Raw genomic sequence first — 27,414 nt, 5'->3', positions numbered from 1 at the left:
TCACCTGCTAACTGAGTACTTCCTATAATTCTTTTATAAAAGAGATTATACTCATACTGGGGCAAACTGTATTTTTTTCTAAATAACAGACAAGGGTTTTCTGTTTTTACTCAATATTGAAAGAAGGTTGCAAAAATTTGATAGGTTTTACTTTTGACTGAGTCAATATACTGTACTCCATCTTAAATAACTTTCATTTCTTTACATGTGTAATTTTAGATCTCCATTTAGATAGCTCAACCATCATGGTTCTTTTGAATGCTTTGGTAAGGCTGGAAGCAAATTAAAAATATATGTAAAAACAAAGAAATAGAAATACAATTTTTAGAATGACAGAAGCAAAGAATTCTGACTGGAAATCCATTATAATTTAACATTTGCCAAACCTAAGGATTATATTCTCATTTCCTTGTATGGGTGATAGATTGGTATAATTCTCAAAGCCACCAGCAGTTTTTCCATACAAATCCTTGCATAGAGAGATTGGTGCATTCCCAGAAAATGCTACTTCAGAGAAAGAATTTTAATCTGTGTAAAATACACAGATTTCTCAAGTTCAAAAAATAGGGGGAGATGTTAAATGAAACTACTTTGAGGCAGCAGATTTATTTATACCAAGTAGTGGACAATAGATGTGACAGCGATGGTCAAGTGTTTTCATACTTACATATTAATAATTACATCAAAACATTATATCATAATGCATATTTTTCAAATTGATTTTCATAATAAAGAATGTTGCAGTGCAGCAATAAAAATTAAAATTCTCAATCTTTCTCCCATTAAAAGTATTCCAGTTTTAAAGTAATCTTTACAAATGTTTATTGTACTTTTCTTCTAGAAAATTTATTCATGAAAAAAATATGGTGGGTACTAATAACTGATTAATAGTTTAATAATCTAAGTCACATATTAGATTTTTAGAAAACCTAAGAAAAAACAAGATAATTAAACAACATTCAACATTTATAACAGTATACCTGAAAATGACAGATAATATGCTAAACAAAAACTTAGGGATTCATGACCTGCATATGTAAAAACCTATAAAAGTTTTTATATAAAATGAGAACTAAGCATTCACATTTACTACTATGCTCATAAATCAAGATATGAATAACAGAAAAAATTAGCAGGGGAAATTATAAGTCAGAAAAGTTTTAGGGAGTTTGGATAAAGTGAGTTAGTATCTTGCTTTCTACAAAATAGAATTTCTGGCTTGTAACAACCTCATGTATATTACTTGTCCGCATTAAACATTAGTTTGATATAGAAGGGTTGTAAAACAACTGTGTTCTTTTTAAGAATAACTTTATTATAAACTTTTCAATTATTTTTTGCTGTTACATTTTGCTCTTAATAAGTTACTTGCGGTTTTAAACAATTTCTTTTTCCAAGGAAAAAATTATGTTTAAAATCTCAGTAGCTTAATCCTTTTTTAAAATGTATTATTGAAAGATTATAATAAAGTATATAAATCTCAAATTGGCCCATCATCTTAAAGGCATTTTTATTCTTCCATCCTAGAATTTGAATGTCATAATAAAAAACTGTAGAAAGTGAAATATTCTTTTCTTTCTAACCTTGGGAAGTATGTTGCACACAGGTGGCTCAATGGAGGCAGGATGTAGATAATTGAGCACAATTTAAAGTTTGCTAATTATTGCAGCATGGAAGCAAAAAATATTACTAAAATTAAGTTGCAACCACTTTCTGTCTCACCAAACATACTTTCTATTTTTGTTGCACAATTATCTTTGGAATAAAGATTCAGAGTTCTCAGAACACTTAATGGTAAATAAGAGTCAGAAAAATAATAAATGCCATATAAATACAAGCTTTAGATAAAGATAAGCACACAATGCATAATACCAACATTTACCCAAGCACATAACACACCTTCCACTCACACACACCACCCATTTTTCTCATAGCTTTTAAGCAAATAATTTTCACAGTTCACACAACTTTTAGTAGGAATAACTTAGAACAAAAACAATCAATTAGGGGAGAAAAGTCCAGTGTCAGATTATTTTTGTTTATTTTCTTACAAGGCATTGAGGTAGAGGGAAGATATTGCTAATCTTCGTTTTGTCTTAAACTTGATTCTTGATTTACTAGCAGTCAAAATGCTTTCATTTCTTTGCCCATAAAATACAAATGGGAATTGCTGCAGTTTTAATTTCAGAGAAGCTATAGTAAAGATAAGTCAAATAAAACCAAAAATGTGGAAACATCTTGCAAAAATAATGCTTACTGATGGTATTACTAACTGCAAAAAGTATCTCAAAAATAAGCAATAATTGCTTCAACTATTTCAGTAACTTAATGCTTTTAGCTTAACTCTGCCTTCCTCCCCCCAACAGGCTTAAATGCAAGTGGCTTATTTGCATATCTAGGAATAAAATAAGTTTCTCCATTTAGATACTTTTAAAAATATTAAGTCAAAAATTAGCATTTTTATTTTCCTACTCTGTGTTAATATGTAAAAGAATGGATTTTTTTTTCTTTCCAGTTTTTTGCCAAATGTAGTGCTGTAGCTTTGTACTCTATTATTACCATAATTCCTTCCAAAACTGATTTGTTTAACTTATATGTAGAGAAATAAATGTATGTGCTACAACTGCAGAACATGTAACACAAAAATCAGGATGTGTGGCTACAATGGGAATTTCACTTCCAATTATAAAAGGACTTTTGATTTTACAAATGAATTCATTTAGCAAAAGACAGTAAGCACACTAGTTTAATAGATTAGACTTAGTCATAATTCAGAAATGGATTTGATTCCCTGCTGAGGTGCTACCTAGTATTAGCACTTTGGGCAAGTTACTTAGCTTGCATAAACCTTAGTTTTTGTATCTATGAAATAAGGATAATATCCAACTTTTCCAAAATATTCTAAGAACTAAATGATGTACCAGTGTATAAAGTGGTTAGTTTGGCACAAATTAAAAACACCTTAAAAACAGTATTACACACCTGATTTTATATATTTGTAAATAGATAGAAAAATGAAGATAAGCAACGGAAAATTAACAAAAATTAATGTTGAATTCATGTCCTGAGTAGCATCCTTTGCAAAGTAAATATTTTATTCATGTATTTTCTGCAAAATAGATCCAAAGCTATTTGAACCTTATCAAAACTCAAAAATCAAAATGGCTAGAAGTGTTTTTTTTAAACACAGAAAATACTATCTTAAGTAGCATGAAGAATTTGTCCTGTCCTGCTTTCTCACATAAAACATGAAATAAAATGAACAGCTTTAATTTTTATACTCAGCCCAATGTATAACCTTGTACATGTCTACTATGGAGAGAGCAACAGTACCGAAAAGAATCAGATTGAATGGAGAATGTCCCCCTGGCTCAGAGAAGGGAAATCAAGCCCCCTTCTCTCTGCTGAAGGCATGGACATTCTAGCATATTCTACAAGTTTTATGAAGACACTGAACATGTATTAGAACCAACAAGAACTGACAGTAGGATCAATTATGTAAAAACCCAAATAATCACTTTTAACCTTTTTTTTAAATATATATATTTTTTAAGATTTATTTATTTATACAAGAACTGGGGTAGAGGTCAGAGGCACAAGGGAGTGTGAGAGAATTCACCAGAGACAGAGCAGGGAGCAGAACAGGCAGACGGACCAAAGACACTGCTGAGGGGAGCAGCAGTGGAGGCAGGAGAGGTCTGCTGCGCCATGTGGCTTTCTCCCTGGCTGGGCGGGAATCGAACCAGCAGTGCAGAGGCTGCGGACAGCTTCACAGCGCAGTGCTCAACCCGCTGCGCCACGGGGAGGTCCCCACTTTTAACCTTTTTTTTACATGTTGAAGAAAATATTAAATTATTTACAAAAGTTTAACATGTATAATTATCTCATTATAATTATAATATGGCTTGTGAAATTTTTACTCACAGACTCAGGACAAGATCATTCTTCCATGTTTTATAAGCCTACTTAGGAGGCTTTTGTACTTAAGCAGGGATATGTATGGATCCAAAGATGCCTACTGTCTATAGAATGGCAGAAATGAGCTGGTTCTTCCTCAGGAAAAAAATACAAGTCATTATTAAATCCCTGCCTTGCCTGCTTTAAATACATAACCAGAGAAAAGGCACATGGATTTCTTTTCAATCAACAATATAGAATAATTGCATTTCCAGTTCTTGCCTGTGATCTTAATTTTCAATTACCTGATTAAAAATACTCCTTCAGGGCCTCCTCGGTGGCGCAGCGGTTGAGCGCTGGGTTGCGAGGCTGCCCACAGCCTCTGCAGCGCCGGTTCGATCCCCAGCCACAGGGCGAGGGTCCCACATGGCGCAGACCTCTCCTGCCGCCCGCTGCTCCCCTCAGCAGTGTACTTTGGTCCTTCTGCCTGTTCTGCTCCCTGCTCTGGCTCTGGTGAATTCTCTCACTCTCCTGCACTTCTGACTGTGTACCCAGTGCTTGTGTCAATCAATAAATAAATCTTTAAAAAAAAAAAAATACTCCTGCAAAAAAATTAACATTGAAACTAAAAATAAAATGAAACAAAAACACTTGGTTGTGGGATCAAAGAGGAGAAATCCAAAAAAAGAATTACTAGGAATACCTTCAGATGCAAGATGGAAGGAAAAACTCCACTTTTTATATTTGCTTAATCACCTACCCCCTCTTCACCCTTCCAACTTCATAAAAAACCTCTCCTGTCTTGCCTTTACAACCACAGGAGGTAGACAGTTTTCATATTGTTATTATTTTCAGGTTTCACTTGGGGAAGAAAAATCACACAGATAAAGATCTAAAGGAGGTCCTGTATCTCCTACTGTGGTATACAAAGCCACATGTTTAGCCAGTTAATACATCTGTACAGTCAATAGAGAAAATAAATGTGGCAGTTTCCAATGACAAATTGTGGGCATAAACTCTGGTATCTATGTCACTTACAGAGTCAAAAAAGTTTAGAGTTAAAAGGAATCTTAGATCTTATTTAGTATACCCTTTTTTGTTTCCTTGATTAGAAAAATTCAAAGAGGTAAATGACTTATCTAAATTTACAAAACAAGGGGGCAGGTGATTCAGAACCAGAAGCCTTGACTCCCAGTAAGTGTACTTTTGATTTTTTGAGAACAAAATAACTATAACCAGGGATTATGCAAGTATTTTTTTTAAATAACAATTATGATAAAACAGTGGGTTTGCTGAAAGGCTGCTTAACTCTATCTTTTTTTAGTATTTTCAACATGGTAAAGCAAAAAAAAAAAATAGTATAATAAAAACTGAAACTATTATTATTTTAAGGGAATTTATGATAAGTGAATAAAGACATTGCTTTTGAATTATTTTTCCCCATATGCTGCTTGGCATTTCTTGAAGTTCTGGCTTCTGTGAATAACTGTCATTAGAGATGTAATAGAGATATTTACTTACGTCTAAGGAGCACAATGGGAATAAGAGATACATCCTAGGAGGCTAAGTCTCTTCTCTAAAATACTCATGCTTTTTCATATCTATTTTGCATGTTTGCTTCAAAGTATTTCTTCATATCTCCTTGAGGTCATAGCTCAACAAGTAAGATGCACTTGAGTAACAAGAGTAGATGACTTTTGACTGGCCTCCTCTCCAGTTGTGATCCATGCTTCCCTAGTTAAGATTCATACCTTTATTTTGGCTACCTTTATTTTGAAGGCCCTCTTCAAGAACCTTTTCATTCCTGAGGGATTCCATTTCCTAAACCCCCAATCTTCCTTAAATAAAATAGAAAGGAACTGTGAAAGGGAGGCCAATCAACTCAACTTCCCATCCATTGCAGATTTTAGAATGTATCATAGTCTCTTAAGTCTTTTTTCTCTCAAGCTAAATTTTGTTTCAATAAAAATTAAGAATAAGTGATACAGAGGACCATGAAATTTATGATATAAATCTCCTAGTTGCATAGTTTCATAGTAAAATAGATTTTAATTTAACTGATAACTTACTACAAACCAATAACCCTCTCTTTTCAAGCATTGAAAAAGTAACTATACATTTCCTTAAGTCCACTTGATCATTGAACCACTCCAAATATAGAGAGAAGAGTGTTATAATGACAGAATGGCATTGTTCTCCTTATGTAGAGGATACCTGTGCATGTGTCAACATGGATCTGACTTCCCAAATAAAATGAAAATTGGGTTAAAATTAAAATGTTAAGTATAAATTTCTAACTTTTTAAAAGCCGTTTAACTTTAGAGCATTATGAACTAAATTAACAAGCAAAGTAATATAGCATAAATCTTTATAATTTCCTGAAAATTATTAAAGAACTTTAAAGATACAGATGAACAAAATCAGAATTATTGACGAAGTTTGTCTCTTAAATAGTTCTTGAAACTTTGAAATTTTACAAACTGAAACTATGTAAATATTGTCCTTTTTTAGAGTAGATCACCAGATCAGAAAGATTCCATAATACTTACAACATTTCATTATTTTCTTTGAATAAAGAAACATATAAGCGTCATACTTCTAAATGTATTATAATACTAAAACAATTCAAACACTCCTAGAAATAAAACATTCAAAATCACATGAATATAAGAGAAAAAAAAGGACACTAGGGGCCTCCTTGGTGGCGCAGGGGTTAAGCTCCACACTAAGAAGAAATCCACAGCCTCTGCAGCACGAGTTTGATCCCTGGCTGGCCAGAGAGCAACGCATATGGTGAAGCAAACCTCTCCTGTCTTGCCTGCTGCTCCCCTCAGCAGTGTGTTTCAGTTAGTCTGCCTGTTCTGTTCCCCACTCTATCTCTGGTGAATCCTCTCACACACCCCCCCCCCCCGCATCTCTGGCCTGTACCCCAGTTCTTGTTTGCATAAATAAATAAAATCTTTTTTTTTTTTTAAAAGACACCATAGAATACCAAGATAGGATAAAATAGAGCATCTGTCTGGCATTTTATGATAGGAAAATAGAGATTGTCACAATATTTAATATATGAATTGACCCCTAAGGGGCTCTAGGATATGCAGGTGATCACCACTACCAGAAAGGCCAGCTTACTGGTAAACTAGAATGAAATAGCATAAAAATTGACTTTGGTCAGTTTCTAAGTTAATAAGCACAAGCAAATCATGAGTTTTGAGTCACTGTCAATAACAATGAAAACAAAGTAAAAACACTGAATGAGAGAACTTAAAAAGAAAATGTGAAAGTGCTTAGGAAATTATTTTTTAGCTAATTATAACAGTGCCTTGCACAAGTTTTTGCCATGCAGCTCAGTATTTTATCAAGATAATATACCAAATAACTGTAAAGAAAGAAATATCCTTTCGATGAATTTCCAAGCTCTGAGGCCTTGGAAAACATTTACCTTCATAAGCCTCAGTTTTCTCATATTGAAAATATGAAAAATATAAAGCTTAAATAAATTCACTTATATAAAACCTTATACAAGATAAGAAGCAACTATTATTTTTGATGCTAGGTAATATTCTCTCTATATATGTATGTTATAAATATAGATATGGGTTTATATACACTATAGTATAAATACATACAGTATAAATATAGACATGTTTATATGTATGTGTAGGTAGATAATTTACATCCAGGGAAAAACAACCAATTCTCAATTTGCTAGAAAAGTCAGAGCCAATTAAAAAAGCCTTAGCTCATCAAGAACACTACAGTATATGCATAGATAGGACAATAGCTCATTAAGTCTGGCATACAAATCCTTCCAAATATTGAAGAGGAGAATATACTTCCAAACTCATTTTTATTAGCATTGCCCTGATACCAAGGACAGATAAGGATACTATAAGAAAAGAAAATTATCGGTAAATATCTCTGATGAATACAGATAAATTCTCAGGAAAAAGACTAATTATAATAAAGTAAAAATCAAAATCAACAGGCAACTATCAATCAGAGACACACTACGGGGCGGGGGGGGGGGGGTTGCCGAGAAGGGAATAGGATCAAAATAAGGGTGGTGGGAATTTTACAGGGACTATAACCAAGATGAAAATGCATACATTGTACAAAAATGAAAAATGATGCAAAATATATAATATAAAAAAATTCTCTACCAAATATTAGCAACTGAATTCAAGAACACTTTAAAAGGAACATACATCATGGTTGAGCAGGATTTATCCCTCTATGCAATGATGGTTCAACATACGTAAATCAATAAATGAGATATACCACACTAACAGAATGAAAAATAAAAAAAATCATATGATCATCTTTATAGATGCAGAAAAAGCATTTATTTGATAAAATTCAAAAGACTTTCATAATATAAAACTCTTGACAAAATGAGCATAGAAAGAATGCACCTCAATATAATTTAGTTCCCAAACATGGCAACAACCTAAGTGTCTGTCTATGGACGAATGGATAAAGAAGATGTGAGATCATTCTATGCATCTGTCTCTCTAGTAAGCTAATGGAATATGGAATATTATTCAGTCATGAGAAAAAAGGAAACCCTGCCTGCCATTTGCAACAATATGAATAGACCTTGAAGACATTATGCTAATGTTAAACAAATCAGATAAAGAAAGAAAAATATTGTACAATCTCACTTATAGGAAGTCTAAAAAAACTGAACTCATAGAAACAGTATTATGGTAGTCACCAAAAGTTAGAAGATGAGAGAAGTAGGGAGGTGTTGGACAAATGGTACAAACGTTCAGTTAGAAGATGTACAAGTTGTGGAAAGAGAATCACTGTTTTGTGATTATAGTCAACAACAATGTACTATATACTTGAAAGTTGTTTAAAGTGTACATCTTAAATTTACACCACTAAAAAGCAATGGCAGTTATGTAACCTGATGGAGATATTACAAAATGCTAAGGTAGTAATCATTTTGCGACATATAGGAGGATCAAATCAACACATTATACATACATCTTAAACTTACAAAATTATCTCAGTAAAGCTGAAAACAAAAAAGATTGGCATAAAGGCCAGCTTAAGATGTAGCAAGAGATCACAAAATAAGAATTATGAGCAAATATCTTGAAATGAAATCGGCATTGTATAATCTTCAAGTGAGAAGTGTGTGGGATAGTATAGAAAAAAGTAAAAGACTACAAGTAGAGTTAGCACACAGAGAATTTTTAATGGAATGTGCTATTTCAATTCTATTCTTTTAGGTATAGAGCACAGTCAAGGAATAAAGACTTTGTAGTCATATAGCCCTAACTTTGAATCCTGGCACCCCTCTGTAATCTTGAGCAAATTATTTAATATCTCTAGGCTTTAGACTACACACTGTATAATAGACATAATGAATAATGGTACCTGTGTTCTTGGGTGGTTAGAAGGATTAAATGAGATAATGCACACCAATGTCAGACTCAGTAAACTAAATGACTAAATGGGTTATTACTTAAGATAAGTATTTCTATATTTTCACACAAAAATACCAAAGATTTGGTGAACATAAAGATACAGACATACACTAAAGAAAATAATGTACAAACCGGGAGAGGAGATCAACGGTGAAATGCTGCCAGTTAAGTCCTCCTATAAAAAAAAGTTAATAGGGAGGAAAAGCAGCAGGTCCCTGCGAAAACCAGGACATGGAAGAGAAACAGATGACTCAGGCAAACTGCCTAAAGAGGAAAGTTGCCATAAAAGAGGATGAAAAGAGAGGACAGCTCAGAACCCTGCTACCCTCCCACACCCACAAAGCCGGTACAATCCGACCAACAGAAAGAAAAAACAACCAAACAACAACAATGAGAACAAACTACAGATCAAGCGGGACTGTGAGTGGAAAGGAACTATTGCAGGCACTGCACCCCGCGAACCGCAACTTTGGAGAACAGTGCGGGAATCACCATGGAGGTGAGTGAACAGCTCAGGGCACCATTAGAGGAAGATAAGGACTCCACCAAAGACCTGCAAATAGCCTAAGGCCAGCCCTGAAGCTTGTGCAGAAAAGTGCGCATGCACTCAAAAAGCATATGTGGATCTAGGCTGCCCAGATCCCCATGCCCACGACCTAAGTTGGTGGGAAGACACGTAGGAACCATCACTGGGGTGAATGACCATCACTGAGTAATTAAAAACCAGGGGCTCAGGCACAGGAGCAGGGTGCAAAAGGCACAATTTCTGCGGACACTGAACTGGGCTACCGTCTGCATCCCGGATCTGAGGGCTTTGGAATTGAGACCCGGGCCACGAAATTCGGGGTGTGGGATCCCCATGACGCGCGGCACAGGGCAGACACAGCACCCCATGCCGTTGAGCCATTCCACGCTACCCCTACTCAGTTCTCTGGAGACCCACGGGGAAAAAGCACAGCTCTAGAAGGATCCTAGGAAAGATCTCTGGTGTCACCTAGTGATCAGAACAAAATCACCAACTTCCTAATAGTTGGAAGCCAGGGTTTCCAAAACCACCCTCAGGCTCTTAGAGGGGGTGGGCCATGCAAAAGTAGGTTAGAAGGGAAACAAGGCGTGGAGCAAGACCCCATTCTGTAAATGAGAGCTAAGCACAGGATTCAGGGTGTGGGATGCGCCATAACAGTGGCACTGCACAGGGTGACAACCGTTATTTTTGGATCTGAGACCCTGAGATTGAGAACTAGAGCGCAGAATTCAGGAAATGGGATCCACCCCGGGCACAGCACCGGGTGAAGACGGGGCAGACACAGCACCCAGCATGAGCAACAGCCCCAGTGTCTAGGTGCTCCCCTCCCCCACTCCCTTTCACAGAGAACTACAGGGGAAAAGCACAGGTCAGCAAATACAGGTCTCTAGCGCCACCTAGTGACCAGAGCAAAATCACCAACTAACTGAAAATCACCAATTCCCTGCTGGAACTGAGTAAATACCCAGGGAGGGAACTGGAAGAGACAGTGCCCAGCAACACAGCCACAGCATCAACACCCTGCTGGAATTTTGGCCTACCAGTGCTAGTCTCAGTCTGTAAACAGTTTTTGACACTCCTGAAGGACCAATCCAAAGAGATGCCCGCCAACACCAGTGGCACAACGTCCCAATGCATAGAACAAATTAGAAAGCAAACAACAGGAAGAAGGAAAAATACAAATAACCAAGCAAGCCCACAGGAGAAAGACACACCACAAAAAGAAAATCAGTCACCAGAGCTCAACAAAGACATGGAAGAACTTCTCTGCGTGTCAGGTAGAGAATTAATAATCATCACGATTAAAAAGTATAATGAGATGAGCCAAATAATCAATGAACTGAAGAACGAAAATGAGACCTTAAGAAAGGAAATAAAAGAAAAGGAGGAGACTAAAAGATTACTGGAGGAGACAGTGAGCTCTTGGAAAAGCATTGAAAACAGAACCAAGGAAATGGAAGAATGATCAGTACTCTTGAAGATACAGAAATAGAAAGAACCAAAAGAGAAAAAGAGAGAGAAGTGCAAAGGAAGAAGAATGAGAATACCCTTTTACAATTATCAGACTCCATAAAAAGAGGAAATATAAGAGTTATAGGCATTCCAGAAAGTGAGGAGACAAAGGGTCTGAGAAATTATTTAAGGAGATACTTGAAGAAAACTTCCCAAGTATGAAAAAGGCGACGGATATAGACATACAAGAAGCGAGAACACCCAATTACCACAATGAAAAGAAAACTACAGCAAGACACATAACAGTAAATCTTGCAAGAGTCCAAGACAAAGAAAAAAATAATGAAATTGGCAAGGGGAGAAGAAACAGATAGCTTATACGGTTAAATCAAAATCAGGTTAACCTCAGACTTCCCTGAAGAAACACTATGGGCAAGAAGAGAGTAAAGTAACATATTCAACAAACTTCAAGACAGCAAATGCCAACCAAGAATACTTTACCCTGCAAAGCTCTCCTTCCTCTATGAAGAAAAAATATGGACTGTCTCAGACAAACAGAAACTCCAGAAATTCATTACAAATAATCACCCACTCCAAAAAATTCTACAAGACGTCCTAAAGCCAAAACCAACAGAGGAATGATCAAGAAGAACAAAGTGAGGAATAAAATCACAGAGACAAACAAAATGGCAAACACAGATGCTAACAACCTCATTAATAAAAAGACATAGAATGGCACGCTGGATTGAAAAAACAAAATTCATCCTTCTGCTGTCTCCAGGAAACACATTTAACCACAAAAGATAAACACAGACTGAAAGTAAAATGTTGGAAAGCAATCCTACAAGCAAATGGACCAAAAAAGAAGGCAGGAACAACTATAGTTATATCAGATGAAATAAGACTTCAAATTAAAAAAAGTAAAAAGAGACATAGATGGACACTACATTATGATCAAGGGGACAATACATTAGGAAGATATAACACTCATCAACATATACTCACCAAATGAAGGAGCACCAAAATATATTAGATAGTTATTATCAGCTCTTAAAACAGACATTAAAGAAAATACATATATCGTGGGAGACTTCAACACTCCACTCTCACCAATGGACAGATCAATGAGACAAAAAAATAAATAAATAAAGGCTCTAGAGCCCTAAATAAAGACACAGAACTCATGGACTTAACAGATATCTATAGGACACTGCATTCAAAAAAATCCAAGTACACATTTTTATCAAGTGCACACGGATCATTCTCCAGGGTTGATCAATACTGGGCCACTAGACAAACATCAACAGATACTTGAAGATCAAAATCATTCCAACTATCTTCTCTGATCATAAAAGCATCAAACTAGAAATAAATCATGAGAAAGAAAACAAGGAACCATCCCACTTCGTGGAGATTGAAGTCCACACTACTAGAAAACCACTGGACTAATGAGGAGAGCAAAGAAGAAATTAAAAAATACTTTGAGTTGAATGACAAGGACACCACTTTCCAGTATGTGTGGGATGCAGAAAAAGCAATAATAAGAGGAAAATATACAGCAACACAGGCTCACATCAAGGAACAAGAAAGAACTCAAAGAAACAACCTAATCTCACATCTCAAAGAGCTAGAAAAATAATAACAACAACAAAAAACCCTAAAGCCAGTTGAAGAAGGAAATAATAAAAATCAAAGCAGAAATAAATGAAATGGAAATTAAAAAAACAATCCAAAAGATCAATGAAACCAAAAGTTGGTTCTTTGAAAAAATAAACAACATAGAAAAAACTTCTAGCCAGGCTCATGAAGAAAAAAAACAGGAGAAAACACATATAAATAGGATTATAAACAAAAGAGGAGAAATCACACCAGGCTCAGTAGAAATCAAAAGAATAATCAGAGATTACTATGAACACTTATATGCAAACAAATTCAACAACCTAGAAAAGATGGACAAATTCCTAGAATGATATAATCATCCGAAGTTGGACAAAGGAGAAATAGAACACCTAAACAGACCAATTACAAGCAGCAAAATTGAGGCAGTAAAAAAGCACTCCCCCAAAACAAAAGCCCAGGCCCAGAAGGCTTCACAAATGAATTCTACCAAACGTTGAGCAGCGAATTAGTGCCTATCCTACACAAACTCTTTCAAAAAATTGAAAAAGAAGGAATAATACCAAATACGTTCTATGAAGCCAAATTACACTAGTACCAAAACCAAACAAAGACAGCACAAAAAAAAGAAAATTACAGGCCAATCTCCCTAACGAACACTGATGCAAAAATCCTCAACAAAATCCTTGCCAACAGAATCCAACAATGCATCAAAGGGATAATATACCACGATCAAGTGGGATTCATCCCAGGGGCACAAGGATGGTTCAACATATGAAAATCGATCAGTGTAATCCAACATATCAACAATAGAAAAATAAAAACCATGGGCCTCCCCGGTGGCGCAGTGGTTGAGCGCTGGGTTGTGAAGCTGCGCGTGGCCTCTGCGGCGCCAGTTCGATCCCCGGCTGCTCCCCGGCCACCGGAGGAGGGTCCCACATGGCGTGCAGACCTCTCCTGCCGCCCGCTGCTCCCCTCAGCAGTGTACTTCAGTCCTTCTGCCTGTTCTGCTCCCCGCTCTGGCTCTGGTGAATTCTCTCACCCTCCCGCGCTTCTGACTGTACCCAGTGCATGTATAAACAAAACAAACAAACTAGCAAACAAATAAATAAAAAGCATGCCTCTATTAAAAAAAAAAAAAAAGAAAAAGAAAAACCATATGATCATATCAATAGATGTTGAGAAAGTATTTGACAAAGTCCAGCATCCATTTATGATGAAGGCCCTTGAAATTCTCAGGATAAAAGGAACATACCTTAACATGATAAAAGCCATATATGACAAACCCACCACCAATATTATTCTCAATGGCAAAGAGCTGAAGGCCTTTCCTTTAAGATCAGGAACAAGACAAGGATGTCCTCTCTCACCACTGCTCTTCAACTGAATACTGGAGGTCCTAGCCAGGGCAATAAGACAAGAGAAAGACATACAAGGAATCCAAATAGGGAAAGAAGAAGTAAAACTATCACTATTTGCAGATGACATGATAATATACGTAGAGAACCCCAAAACTCCACTGAAAAGCTATTCAAAGTAATCAATCAGTTCAGTAAAGTAGCAGGATACAAAATCAACACGCAAAAATCAGTAGCCTTCCTATGCATACTCAATCAATCTGAAGAAGAAATCAAGAAAACCATCCCTTTTATAACTGAAACAAAAAAAAAATCAAATATTTTGGAATAAACCAAACAAAAGAGGTGAAAGACCTATACAAAGAAAATTATAAAACACTGTTAAAAGAAACAGAAAAAGACACAAAGAAATGGAAAGACATCCCCTGCTCATGGATTGGAAGAATTAACATAATTAAAATGTCCATCCTACCAAAAGCAATTTACAGATTCAATGATATTCCAATAAAAATATCAATGACATTCTTCAAAGAAAAGAACAAATACTGATGAAATTCATATGGAACCACAAAAAACCACGAATAGCCAAAGCCCTACTGATAAAAACAATGAGGAAAGGAGGTATCACACTTCCAAACTTCAAGCTATACTACAAAGCCATAATAATTAAAAGAGTTTGGTATTGGAACAAAAACAGACACACAGACCAATGGAACCGAATGGAGAGCCCAGAAATAAAACCACACTTATATGGACAACTGATCTTTGACAAAGGAGCAAAGAACATGCAATGGAACATGGACAATTTGTTCAATAAATGGTGCTGGGAAAACTGGACCACCACATGCAAAAAAAATGAAACTAGACTACTACCTTTCACCATGCACAAAAATCAACTCAAAATGGAGAAGAGAACTGGACCTGAAACCATAAAATATATAGAAGAAAATATAGGTAAAACACTACAAGACATACATCGCAATAACATCTTTAAAGACTCATCACCCAAAGCAAAGATAGTTAAGGAAAAGATAAACACCTGGGATTACATCAAACTGAAAACCTTTGCACAGCAAAAGAGACATTAACCAAATCAGAAAGAAACCCCACTGATTGGGAAAAAATCTTTGCCCTCCATTCAATGGATAAGGGGCTAATCACAAAGATATACAAAGAACTCACACAACTCATCAAAAACATAGTAAACAATCCAGTCAAGAAATGGGCAGAAGAACTTAAAAGACATTTCTCCAAAGAGGAAATGCAAATGGCCGATAGGCAAATGAAAAAATGTTCAACATCCCTTATAATCAGGGAAATGCAAATTAAAATCACGTTGATATACCACCTTACACCAGTAAGAATGGCACATATAAAAAAAACAAGCAACAACAAATGTTGTTGAAAAAGGAACCCTTCTACATTGCTGGCGGGAGTGCAAAGCTTTCCACTATGGAAAGCTGTCTGGAGGTTCCTCAGTCTACTAAAAACGAAGCTACCATACGACCCGGCAATTCTACTACTAGAGATCTACCCAAAGGACACAAAAACATTGATTCAAAAGAACACCTGTATCCCTATGTTTATTGCAGCACTATTTACAATAGGTAAAACCTGGAAACAACACAAATGCCCAAAAGTAGATGACTGGACCAAGAAGATGTGGCTTATGGAATATTTTTCAGCAATCAAAAAAAAAAACAAAAACAAAACAAAACCAACTCATGCAATTCGCAGCAACATGAATTGGATGTAACTAGAAGGCATTATGCTCAGTGAAATAAGCCAGAAGGAAAAAGAAAAATATTGGATGGTTTCACTTGTCCGGAGCCGCATGGAGCATGTGCCGTGTTGCGCATGCTCGCAAATGTCCGGAGCCGCATGGAGCATGCGCCGTGTTGCGCATGCGCACAAGTTAGGTTTCGGTTTCTGTTTCGCCTTCAGAGAAACCACTGCGCTTCCGGAAAATCACGTGGGACTGGGAGGTACGAGGAGAGGAGCAAGAGAGGATAAGAAGGGAACCACGGGAGAGACTGGAGAGACTGCGTGGAGGAGGAGAGAGACTGCGTAGAGGAGAAGGAGAGAGACTGCGTAGAGGATGAGGCGAGGAGACCTCGAGAAGGAGACTGTGGAAAGGATACTGTGTAGAGACTTTGAGAGAGGATACTGAGAAACGTACTGAGAGAGGAGCATAGAGAAGGCCAGGGAAGGTAGTAGGACAGGGAAAGGAAAAAACATGTAAAAGTAGGAAAAGGAAAAAGGAAAAATAAAGAAGCAAACGCTAGCGTCAATTTGTCAAGCCCCTCATTTCAATCCTCAGCCCTTCTCTTTTTGTGCCTCCGAATCCCGCGGGTCGGGACATTCACTTACAGGAGGAATATAGGGAAACCAAATAAGACACCAGGGGGAAAAATAATAATACAAAACTCAACAAAACAAAAACAAACAGACAATTATAAATCAGAGACATTTACTGTGTATCTGACACAATACTAAATGCTTCACTTCTAATTTACTAACAACTCAAAGTGAAAAAAAAAAAAGAAAAAAAATAAATCAGAGACATACTGCAGGGGAGGATGAGGGAGAGGGAGCAGAGGGAGGGAGGGAGGAGCACAGGGGACTGAGGTGATGCTTCACAGCTGCATTGGTGAAGGAAACTCTATGGGGACTACACCTGGGGGTATGGGGGGAAGCAAATATTGTTTAAAAATGAACAATGATGTAAAAAAATAAAAAATATAAATATAGAAAAAATAAAGTATTTGTTTTGCCCTCTCCCCAAAAATAATGCACAAATCATTCAAGCCAATCTAGATTTTAACATAGGAATAGAAATTATTATAATAAATACAATAAATTATTATAATTTTGTTCGTGTGCTCATCTTAAACTATATTTCTTTAATAAATAAGATTTGGCATAGGTTAAATATCAGTGGAAAATACAGTCATCACTCTTAGTTCACCAGTTCTCATAACATAAATGAGGAACATTAGTAGCTCTACTAATTCTTCATTAGCTGTTCCTTATTTAGTTTCCCTCTCTTTGCTGTGTTTAGCTCAAAACCTTAAAGTTGGTAACTGCTAAATGCCTTGATAGGGTAAGTGTTCAATAAAGATGAAGTGAGTTGATTTTCAGGCAGTCTACTTGAATAGTGCAATTAGAAATTTCTTTAACAAATGACAAAGCATTTAGTTCTATACTTGGCGTGAAGATCCAAGAACGTGGTGATTGACAATACGGGTACTGAAGACTTAAAGACCTAACTATGAATCGTGACTATGTACAAAATGATTCAGGACAAGTTAGTTTTTCTAAGCTTCTTTCTTTGTAAAAATTAGGATAATAAGGGCCTCCCCGGTGACGCAGCGGTTGAGCGCTGGGCTGCAAAGCTGCCTGCAGCCTCTGCAGCACCGGTTTGATCCCCGGCTGCCGGGCAAGGGTCCCACATGGCACGCAGACCTCTCCTGCCGCCCGCTGCTCCCCTCAGCAGTGTACTTCGGTCCTTCTGCCTGCTCTGCTCCCCGCTCTGGCTCTGGTGAATTCTCTCACCCTCCCGCGCTTCTGACTGTACCCAGTGCTTGTATAAATAAATAAATATATCTTTAAAAAAAAAATTAGGATAATAAGAAGAGCGATGTGCTTAGCATAGTGCCTAAAACATGGAAAGCACTCATTTAACACGTAATTTATACCAAAATTCAAAAAAAAAGGAGCTTGAGAAAGATCGGTGCTCTTAGATACGTGAAAAAATGTTTTTAAATTTTGGTTTTAAAGCTGACACACATAGTTTTCTCTCACAAATAGAAAAATACCTCAATATCAGCCCTTAAGATTCCATAGAACTTACACATATTTCCAACCATATGTGTCTTTTCTTCTGTTATAAACCATATTTAGCAGATATAAAAGTTTCATACTGAAAACACTTTACAGATAATCAGGAATTTTTTTAGAGAATGTAAAATTTTAGAAAAAAGCACAGTCATGGAATGCATTTAAATTTATGTGTTAACAATTAAAATGAAAATCTATTTACTTTGAGCAAATTGTAATGTTCCTAAATTAACTAACTATGGATTCTGTTACAAACTAAATTTGGCTGATGTATCTCTGTTCTGTGATGCAGCTTCTGGAGGAAAATAAAAATAGTAAGAGAAAACATTAAATCATTTGAAAATTCATATAGCAGAGTAATTTGGTATTTTGACATTTTGTTAAGAAAGGTAAGTAAAAAATATATTGTGCTAAGGAAATTTTTATAATATCTTCATAAACTCAAAGATAACAATTTACCAATGAAAAATTTCAAATACTTCAAAAATATATTTTATGAATCTACTTAGAAATATACCTCAAGGTTTTATGCAAGAGCATAATTAATCATACCTTTCAAAATAATCATTTATTTTTACCTTTAATTTTCTCCACTGGTCGAGTTAAATTGATGACAAAAAATTTTATTATATCACAATAGTTTATTTCCTTTTCACCTTACCTTTTGAATAAAATTAGAAATTACAGGTGGTTTATTAAAAAATCTTTATATTCTTATAGAAATAATATGGGGGACTTTAAAAATTGCTACTATTAAAATACTGTGCATCTATAACTAATTATAACAGAATCTATAATTAGAATTTCACAGCTTTTTATTTGAATTGGCTGACTAAATTGTTATAATTTTAAACTTACAGTTTTAGGTAATACAAATTTCAACAATTTTTCATTACTCCTTTTTATCTAATAATTATACTTTTTTGCTTTATATATATATACACACACTTATATATATAAACTGAATATGTATGCTAGTGTCACCCAATAATTTATGCAATGAAAAAATGAAACTCTTATTGGCAATATTTTTGAATTATATTTCCAATATCTTTAATAATTTAAATAACAGGAAATAAAATGCTTCCATTACTATAAGAAGGCACGAAAGGAGTATGTAATGCAAATTTCCATTCATTTACTTACTGATTTATTTTTAAGTTTGCAACTAGGTGAACTAAATAGAAAATTGTTAGGAAATTAAAGGTATCAAAAAGCTTGATTTAAACCAAACAGAAATGTAAAATATCACTAACCCAAAGCATGCACTGCTCCTCTATGCCTGCTGAAGGTCTTGCTTGTTTTAATCACATGGACAGTACTTTCCTTGAACTGCAGCTCACAAAAATTTGCCAAAAAATTTGCCATTTCTTCTGTAATAGTATCCAGGTAAGTTTCTTTAATGAATTTTGCTGTCAAGGGTGGGGTTAAAATTTCACCCAGTGTGTTAAAGTCCTCTTTTATCATTGAGTATAACTTAAGCATTGTAGTTTGGTATCCATGAACCATTATGTCTAAATTTGATTCTCTGCTGTAAGAAGAAAAGCAGCTCTGCAGAGGTTTAGCCAACAGTTTATTCTGTATGTTTTGGTACTTGATTATTACTTCTGATTCAGGATAAAGAAACAAGAGTTGTTGCATGCATTGATTTTTCAACAAAATTTTTTGCTGTGAATTGTTTATTTCATTATGACTTTGTAATTTGTTCACTAAGAAACGTCGAAGATGTAGTCTTACATCATCCCACATAGACTTTACATCCATAGAGGAATGATCTTCAACAGAATGTAGACAAGTCGTCGAAAGGAAATGGAATGATATTCCACTCAGAGTTGATGGGAAAGAAGTACTGCTCTGGCAGGAAAGGTTCCAAAGTAAATCCAATATCATTTCTTCTTGATTTTGTTCATTCTTCAAGAAATCTTGCTAATAAAAGTAAATAACATTAGAAAGGTGATTAATTGTAAAAGTAACAAGAAAAAATGATTTCTATAATCATGTGATTTTATAATTGTTAGTTTCAGTTAAAATACATTCTTGGTGGAATAGGGATTAAGTCTCAGCGCAATCACTTCTACCATCTGGGAGCTAAACCACATGGCATAGCTGTCTGGCCCATTGTTCCCCTTAGCAGTGTATTTCAATAAATCTGCCTGTTCTGCTCTCCACTCTGTCTTTGGTGAATACTCTCACCTCCTGGATACCTCTAGCCTACAACCTAGTACTTTCATGCTAAAAAAAAAAAAAAAAGAAAAGAAAAATCATTCTTGGATGTTCTTCAAGTTTTTTTTTTTTTTCATTTGAAATTTTAGAAGGCTAGCTTTATGTTCTGTTAAATTTCATAAAGCCCAGCTGATGAAACTTGTTTTCAATTAGATTTCTAGATATATTGATTTTTTTTGCCCTTCTTGTTATCTACCCCAATATAACTTGAGCTGTATGAAAGCTATACCTTAAAATTATAAATAAAGTCATGGTAAAACATCAATTGAAATGGATTCTTAAGACAAAATAAACTCAAAATCATGTCCCTAATTAATTAATTTCCATGCCTGAATGAGTACACTTATTATTATAAAACTGTAAATGAACATACAAAATGGGGACCTTTAAATATAGCATGTACCTATGGGTTACTAATAGTTGCCATAGTGAGTAATAAAATTGCATTCAAAGTTTTTAACTTTCACTTAAATTCCTTTTTGAGAACTATGTAAAAAAGATATTATTTTGGAAATTTATTCACAGGATATTTCAATTCTCTCTAAAGAAATAACTAACTCAAAATGAGGGAAAAATACTCTCACAATTGGTCTACCCAAATGGTATGAAATTATACTGTTAAATTGTACTTGTGCTAACCTACAGAAAACAATAGTAGGAACAATTCTGAATAGTAAAGGGCCAAAAAAAATTGCTTTCTTTTTTGGACTTTGAATTATACACACACATCTCTTTACATGCTGACTTTACTAATTACATCTATTTCAGTTAATACTGAAATGAGCTTATATTCTCTAAGTAGCAATAAGCTTATTATAAGAAAAATGGAAACAAGGTTCAATTGACATAAAATCATGCTGACTTTAAAATTTCTTATTGACAAAGATACCACAGGTATTATGTTATTCACAACTATGAACAACTCTTAGACAAATTCCACGAATTCATTCTCAATTACTCTGAGTTTGCAATGTCTACTTTAATGTTCTATCTGTAATAAGTTGCAAAGCCGAACATATATACATGTGTGTATGTGTGTGTGTATGTATATATAAGAATATATATACATATATTCTTATTATTTAAAAGCACTTTCCCATGTCGTCTCTATAATGAAAACTCTGTGGTATAGATATTTAAAAACCCCACTTACAGATAAGGATGCCAAAGTATGGTATATTTAAGTTACTTTCCAAAAATTACAAATGATAAAGCATAGAACCAAGAATGGATTCCTTGACTTCATTCTCCTCATCCATGTCCTTTGTACTATACTTTAGAAAGCCACAAGGTACAATGACCTTTCTGAAGCTTCTCTCTCTCCTTGCCCTCTATTTATTTCTTTTGATACTTCAGGAAAAGAAATATCCTAAGAAAGAGTTTAGGATGTCCACATTATGGTAAATTCTATAAAGCACATCAGTACCTCAACCTTGGGGTTCTTTAAATCACTCAATAACTGTAAATATTTGATCAAACAGAGAGTACAGGACTACAGAGGTTTAAAATACATGTTTAGTGTGATTGCTTCAATTTTGAAAATATCTTCAGTATAATTGCCATAAAGAGGATCTCTGTGTCTTGTTTAAATAGTTAGATAATTAATAAGCAAAATTTTTTCTCTGTAAAAAAAATAGATGCATGAAAATTCCACCAGGATTGACATTTTTAGCATATAAAAATTTGATAATAAGGTTGTTTTAATCTGGATCTATTTTAATAATGTGGTTATTTCCTCAATGTAACATGATCAATTATGTAAAAAAAAAAATCTAGGTCTGGAAAAACCGATGAGTCTAATGAATTTGAGCAAAACTAAGGTGGCCTTTGCCCTGCAGTGAATAGAGAATGACTTATGTGTGACAGATTAAAAGATAATTAAAAGGTTTTGCTTTTAATTAAATGAGAAAGCATTATTACATCAATATTAATGAAATTCAATACACATGGCTCTTAATAGAAATTAAAGGAATAACTATATCCACATTTATTATTCAAGGCTCCACCTTCAAGAGATAATGGGTGAGAGGATTTTCTTAAAAGAATAAAGCTTTGGGGCATAGTCTGTTTTTTCCTTCTTCTTCCTTTTATTACTCTGTAAACATTAAAGACACAAATGCAATAACAACAGCCAAAAACTATTTTCTCCTGATTCTGTCATCCTAAGCCATCTACATCCTCAAGGTATTTTCCACATCTGCCTTAGTCTATGTTTGATGTTTAGACAAAAACGGTGCCTTTTCTTCCCTAAATTAAATTAAAACCATAGCTACAGAAATCTTGCTTTCTAACAATTGTGTTGTTTCTTTGGGAAACTGTTTTTGCAAGCTAGCAACTCCTGATAGATTCTATATAGGTTTAACCAGACATAGAAGATGGTCAGTATCAAAGAATGGACAGATTAATAATTCCACCTCAATTAACAGTGGTATTGTTTAATTGCTGCCTTGATGATAATGACCTGGGTATGCCCTCAAGATGGGAAAGTAGGGAATTATAGACAAAACTACTTAGTAGATAAAATCAATGGGGATCTTATTATGTTTATTAATGAGTACAGAGAAAATGAGTAGCTGTGAAGGGACACAAAATGTAATAAATATTAATATTTCTTTTTTTAATATTAATATTTCTAATAGGAAATTGTGATATTTATCAATATATTTGTGGTATTGATATGGTATACATAACACCACAAATTAGCCAGAATTCTAACACTTAATCTCCATTTATATAAAACTTCATTTTACTGATAAAAATCATAGCCAAAAAACCCCCACATCTTACTGGATTCTGGTGGGGATATAGAAACAAAACAAAATAAAACCTGTAGATATGGCAGGTAATATGGTCACTAAAATAAATATTTGCATATAGAAATGGAAAGAATTGTGATTAATTTTACCACCCCATGACACAATAAAACAAGGATTTTTTTTTTTTACCAGTGTTTTGAGGAATTTTATCAAATCTCCATGGGGAATAGAAGGTGACTTTGATGAATTACATTTATAGTTATTTAGCCACTCAAAGCAGTCAGTAGTTGTTTGCAGCTGCACATCTGGACACTGCTTGTTAACTTCAGACTGTATTTCTTTAACGCAAAGCTTTATGCTATAAAAAAAAAGAAAAAATATTTTGGTAGGAAGAAGGCAGTAGCTTCATCTCATAATATCATAACACCTGAAATGTTTATTATGTGGTAAAAACAATTCACAATATTATGAAACACTCATATGATATGAAAATAATAAAAAAGATACTATCAATATATCTTCATTCATAATTGAAAAACAGAGTTCAGATTTTCTGGCAGTTTATATCAAACGCAATAGAGGAAATATAAGTATCTAGCTACACAGCTAGATGATGAGAAATCTTTTTTGCTAAAAAATAAAATAAAAAAATATACCATGAAATAATGGTCCTTCTGAGGCTGTGGATGGCAGGTAGAGGAAAAATAATCCTGATTCTAACGATCAGAAAAATATGTTATGTACTCATAGATGAATGACCATACAATTATGAAAACTTCAACCAACAGACTATTAACTATTAAGCAGTTATAATGAACCTGTAATCTTAAAAGCTGTAAAAGATATGGTTTTATATACAATGTCATACTGCTAAGCCATTTCCTATCATTGAACACAATTCCAAAAACAAAAAACACACTGAAAAATACATACATACAAAAAAAAAAAAAAAGACTGGAAGGAAATAAAGCTAAAGGTTAGTAGCTATTATCTTTGAATGATGAAATTAGAGCTTTAAAATTTTCTTTTCTACATTTTCTAAATTTTTAGAAGTCTTAGATGAAATTCATTTGCTAAAAAAAAAAAAAAAATCAAACCCAGAGAAAAGGTACCCAATTGAAATTTACAATAATGTTTTAAAAATTCCATTCAAAGCATCTTTGGCTCTAAAATTAAGCAGATATATGATGTGATTCTAATTTTCATGTAAAAATCTGTGCATTCATTATTATAAATCTTTGTGGGTAAACTGGTGACCTGAAGCGGAATGTCATCTGTGGAGCCACAAGGACATGACATATTACTACCACCTGATGGCAGCATATCTAAACTGCAAGGAAGCTTATAAATAGGAAAGTTCTTAACTTTTCATTTATAGTTTAACAATATCAAGAAAGATCTGTTAATTGAACTGCTACTACTGTTTTGAAAATATCAGTGCTATTAAGTATACAGTCCATGTCATAGTTCATTATTAAAACCAATGTCATATAAAGACTCTTCAATATTCATCAAGTGCAACTATCTATAAAACATGCACTGTAAAAATTTAAGGAAGACTGTTCAGGACATATCTGCGAATGTGTGAATTCAAACTGAATGTGTGAATTCAAACTGAATTACCTTGAAACAAATACATTCTGAGAATCAAAGAGCCTTTTCATGAAAACAGTGAACTTACAAGAAAAATATTATCTCCTCAGACCACAGGCAACTCAATTTCCTAATAACTCAATGTTATTTCTAAGTATGATATGAGATGGGCATATATTTTCTTAATTTACACAAGTACTTCTGTGCACTGAGAAACAGGATGCCCTATGCATATACCTTTACTCTAGAAACCTTTATCAAAGATTTTTATTATAATATCCTAAAGTGTCTCATTCAATGAAACCTAATAAATTACAGTAATGTGAATTGGAAAGGCTTGGTAGTCTACTTAAAGATGCGTCTATCAGGACGTAGCTTTTAGACTAATCTCTAACATCTGAATCTGGGTAGAGGCCAATAACTGCAACTTAAAAAAAGGGTAAAGCCTTCAGAGGACTAGATATTTCAGTAATTTGTCCAAAAACTGACAAAGTGATTGAGTTGTTGCGCTTTAAAGGAACTTCCTCATGGATACAACCCCAAACGAGTTGAGCTTGCTTTTAAAGTCATGTTGTCACAAATTTTTAAATTTAGAATTCATTATCTGAACTTCATTTTGTTTGTAGTTGACTAAATATCTTGTCATCATGACATTTACCACACACTGTCTATATATCTTATTTAAAATATCAATCATTTAAAGTCTAGAGAGTTATTTCCTGATTGTTACACAAAAGGAATTACTCTCAAAATGGAAAATAAATGTCAGTTTGGCATATAATCTGACAATTTACCTGCTTTAATTGTGGTAAAAATTAAATTAAAAATTAATTTTAACACATAAAAGGTAACAATATTTTCATATGTGATAGTAATATTGCAAATGGGGACCAAATTCGGGGATGGGAGGAGGCTTATATTAGCCTTAGATTAGAATGATCCAAGATCTTAGTCTAGGTTTTCTGAAATAATATGGTATTGCTGCAAGTTGTTTCAAATTTGTTTTGGAAGCCAGGCCTGTCATGAAAAAATAAAGGTAACTCCACAAACAGAAGTTCAACTAGTATATTTATTATTAAATCCCAAACATTAGACTAAATTTGTAAGAGGTCTAAAAATAGTAGATTTCTTCCCTATGTAGTTTAAATTTCCAAATTTAAAGCATTAGTTAGCTTAAGCAAGGCCTTTTTAAACCATCTTTTAAAATTTATTTGTGATATTAAAACCTAAATGTCATCAATAGGAGAATGACTAGTTATATTCATTTAGGAGAATAAAGCAATGAAAATAAAGTAAAAAGCAGCTATCAACATGGACAATCTCTCAAATATAACATCAAAGGAAAAAAAGGCACAAATAAATGTGTACCACATAATAATAATCATAAAAATGTTTGAAAACATGTCATACAGAGCAATATTTTGCTCAGGATTATAAACAGAGGCAATTAAGTATAGGAAAATGTCCTGGAATCAACAATGTACCAAATATAGGGCAGAATATAAGTGGGATGGACCAGGGGGAGAGGAATAAGGTAAGCTTTAGCAGTCCTGGTAATGTTTTATTCCTTAAACTGGATGATGGACCCATGAATGTTTATTATAATACTCTTTATGCCATTTCACATGTCTCAACATTTCTTACTAATTTTGAATCTCAATGTGCTTTAATTATAATGCCTGAATTATCCAAGTTAATGATGTGTGCAAGTAGATACATTACTGAGACACTGTGTGCAAATCAATTTATAAACCATTTTTAAAATACAATATGCAGTATGTTTTTTGAAAGGTTATCCATGGTAATTTTCTCATTCAATATTCACTACTCGCTTCCTTTTAGAGTATAAAAATTACATATTGAATGGAGGCACTATATTTGATAAACATTACCCAAATGCTGAGTATGTGAAAGACACTGTGATATACACTAGGAATCCAAACATGAATAAGAAATGGTACATTCCCTAAAGGACTTCTGTCTAGTGAGAAAGACGGACCTATAAATAAATAACTACAATGCAGTAAGACTTGACAAGAGAGGAGTACAATGTGCTAATGGAGTACATAGGAAGAAACTTACACATGTACCTGCTCAAAAAAGGCTTTTTCTTTAGAAGACTTTTTCCTGTAGAAAAGTAGGCTATATACAAGAATATGGAAGTTTTAAGAAATTTAAGGAAAACACTGTACTTAGAATTCCTTGACCTCTGACTCCTAAGAATTCAATGCTAATCTTCTCATCTCACCACCATGTCTTTAAAACTATATTTATTTTGATATAAAAAATATAAAACTACTTTTATTTTTAATATCACAATTACATTTATGCATGTATTTCTGTGTATATATGTATATGCCCTCTATTACTTCCAGCAAAATTGAGATGTCCTACAATTAAATAGATAGTATTAAACAGCAGCATAAATGCTGATTGGAGAGGAATTGAGAAAAAGAGAACTGAAGAATTATGACAAAATTTCAAAACAAGCTAATTGTAAAAGCTCTCCCAAAATTACATCATTTTGTCTTATTTATATAAAATAGAAGGAAAAAAGTATATCCCATTAGTCAAAATTACAGTTATATTTTTATATAAAGGTTATAGAAAACATCTATCTCTGATTTTATGGAAGATAAAACTTTAATTTTTATTTTTAAAGATTTATTTATTTATGCATACAAGAATTGGAGTACAGGCCAGAGTTGTGGGAG

At 34.1% G+C, this 27,414-nt stretch overlaps 1 protein-coding gene across 4 annotated transcripts in view; it reads right to left on the bottom strand.

The window, feature by feature from the left end:
- Positions 1-27,414, bottom strand: part of KIAA0825 — a gene marked incomplete at both ends in the record, with an annotated part of 333,803 nt that overhangs the window by 289,245 nt on the left and 17,144 nt on the right. For all 4 annotated transcript variants that reach the window (XM_084233142.1, XM_084233143.1, XM_084233144.1 and 1 more), the window contains 2 exons: positions 19,385-20,054; positions 23,297-23,465. In XM_084233142.1, coding sequence (XP_084089268.1) covers positions 19,385-20,054; positions 23,297-23,465 — 839 coding nt within the window. The remainder of the gene's footprint in view (positions 1-19,384; positions 20,055-23,296; positions 23,466-27,414) is intronic.

Source organism: Talpa europaea (genome assembly GCF_964194135.1).
Source record: "Talpa europaea genome assembly, chromosome: 5".
Taxonomy (NCBI): domain Eukaryota; kingdom Metazoa; phylum Chordata; class Mammalia; order Eulipotyphla; family Talpidae; genus Talpa; species Talpa europaea.
The sequence above is the reverse complement of the archived record's forward strand: the minus strand, read 5'-3'. Positions and strand labels throughout refer to the sequence as shown.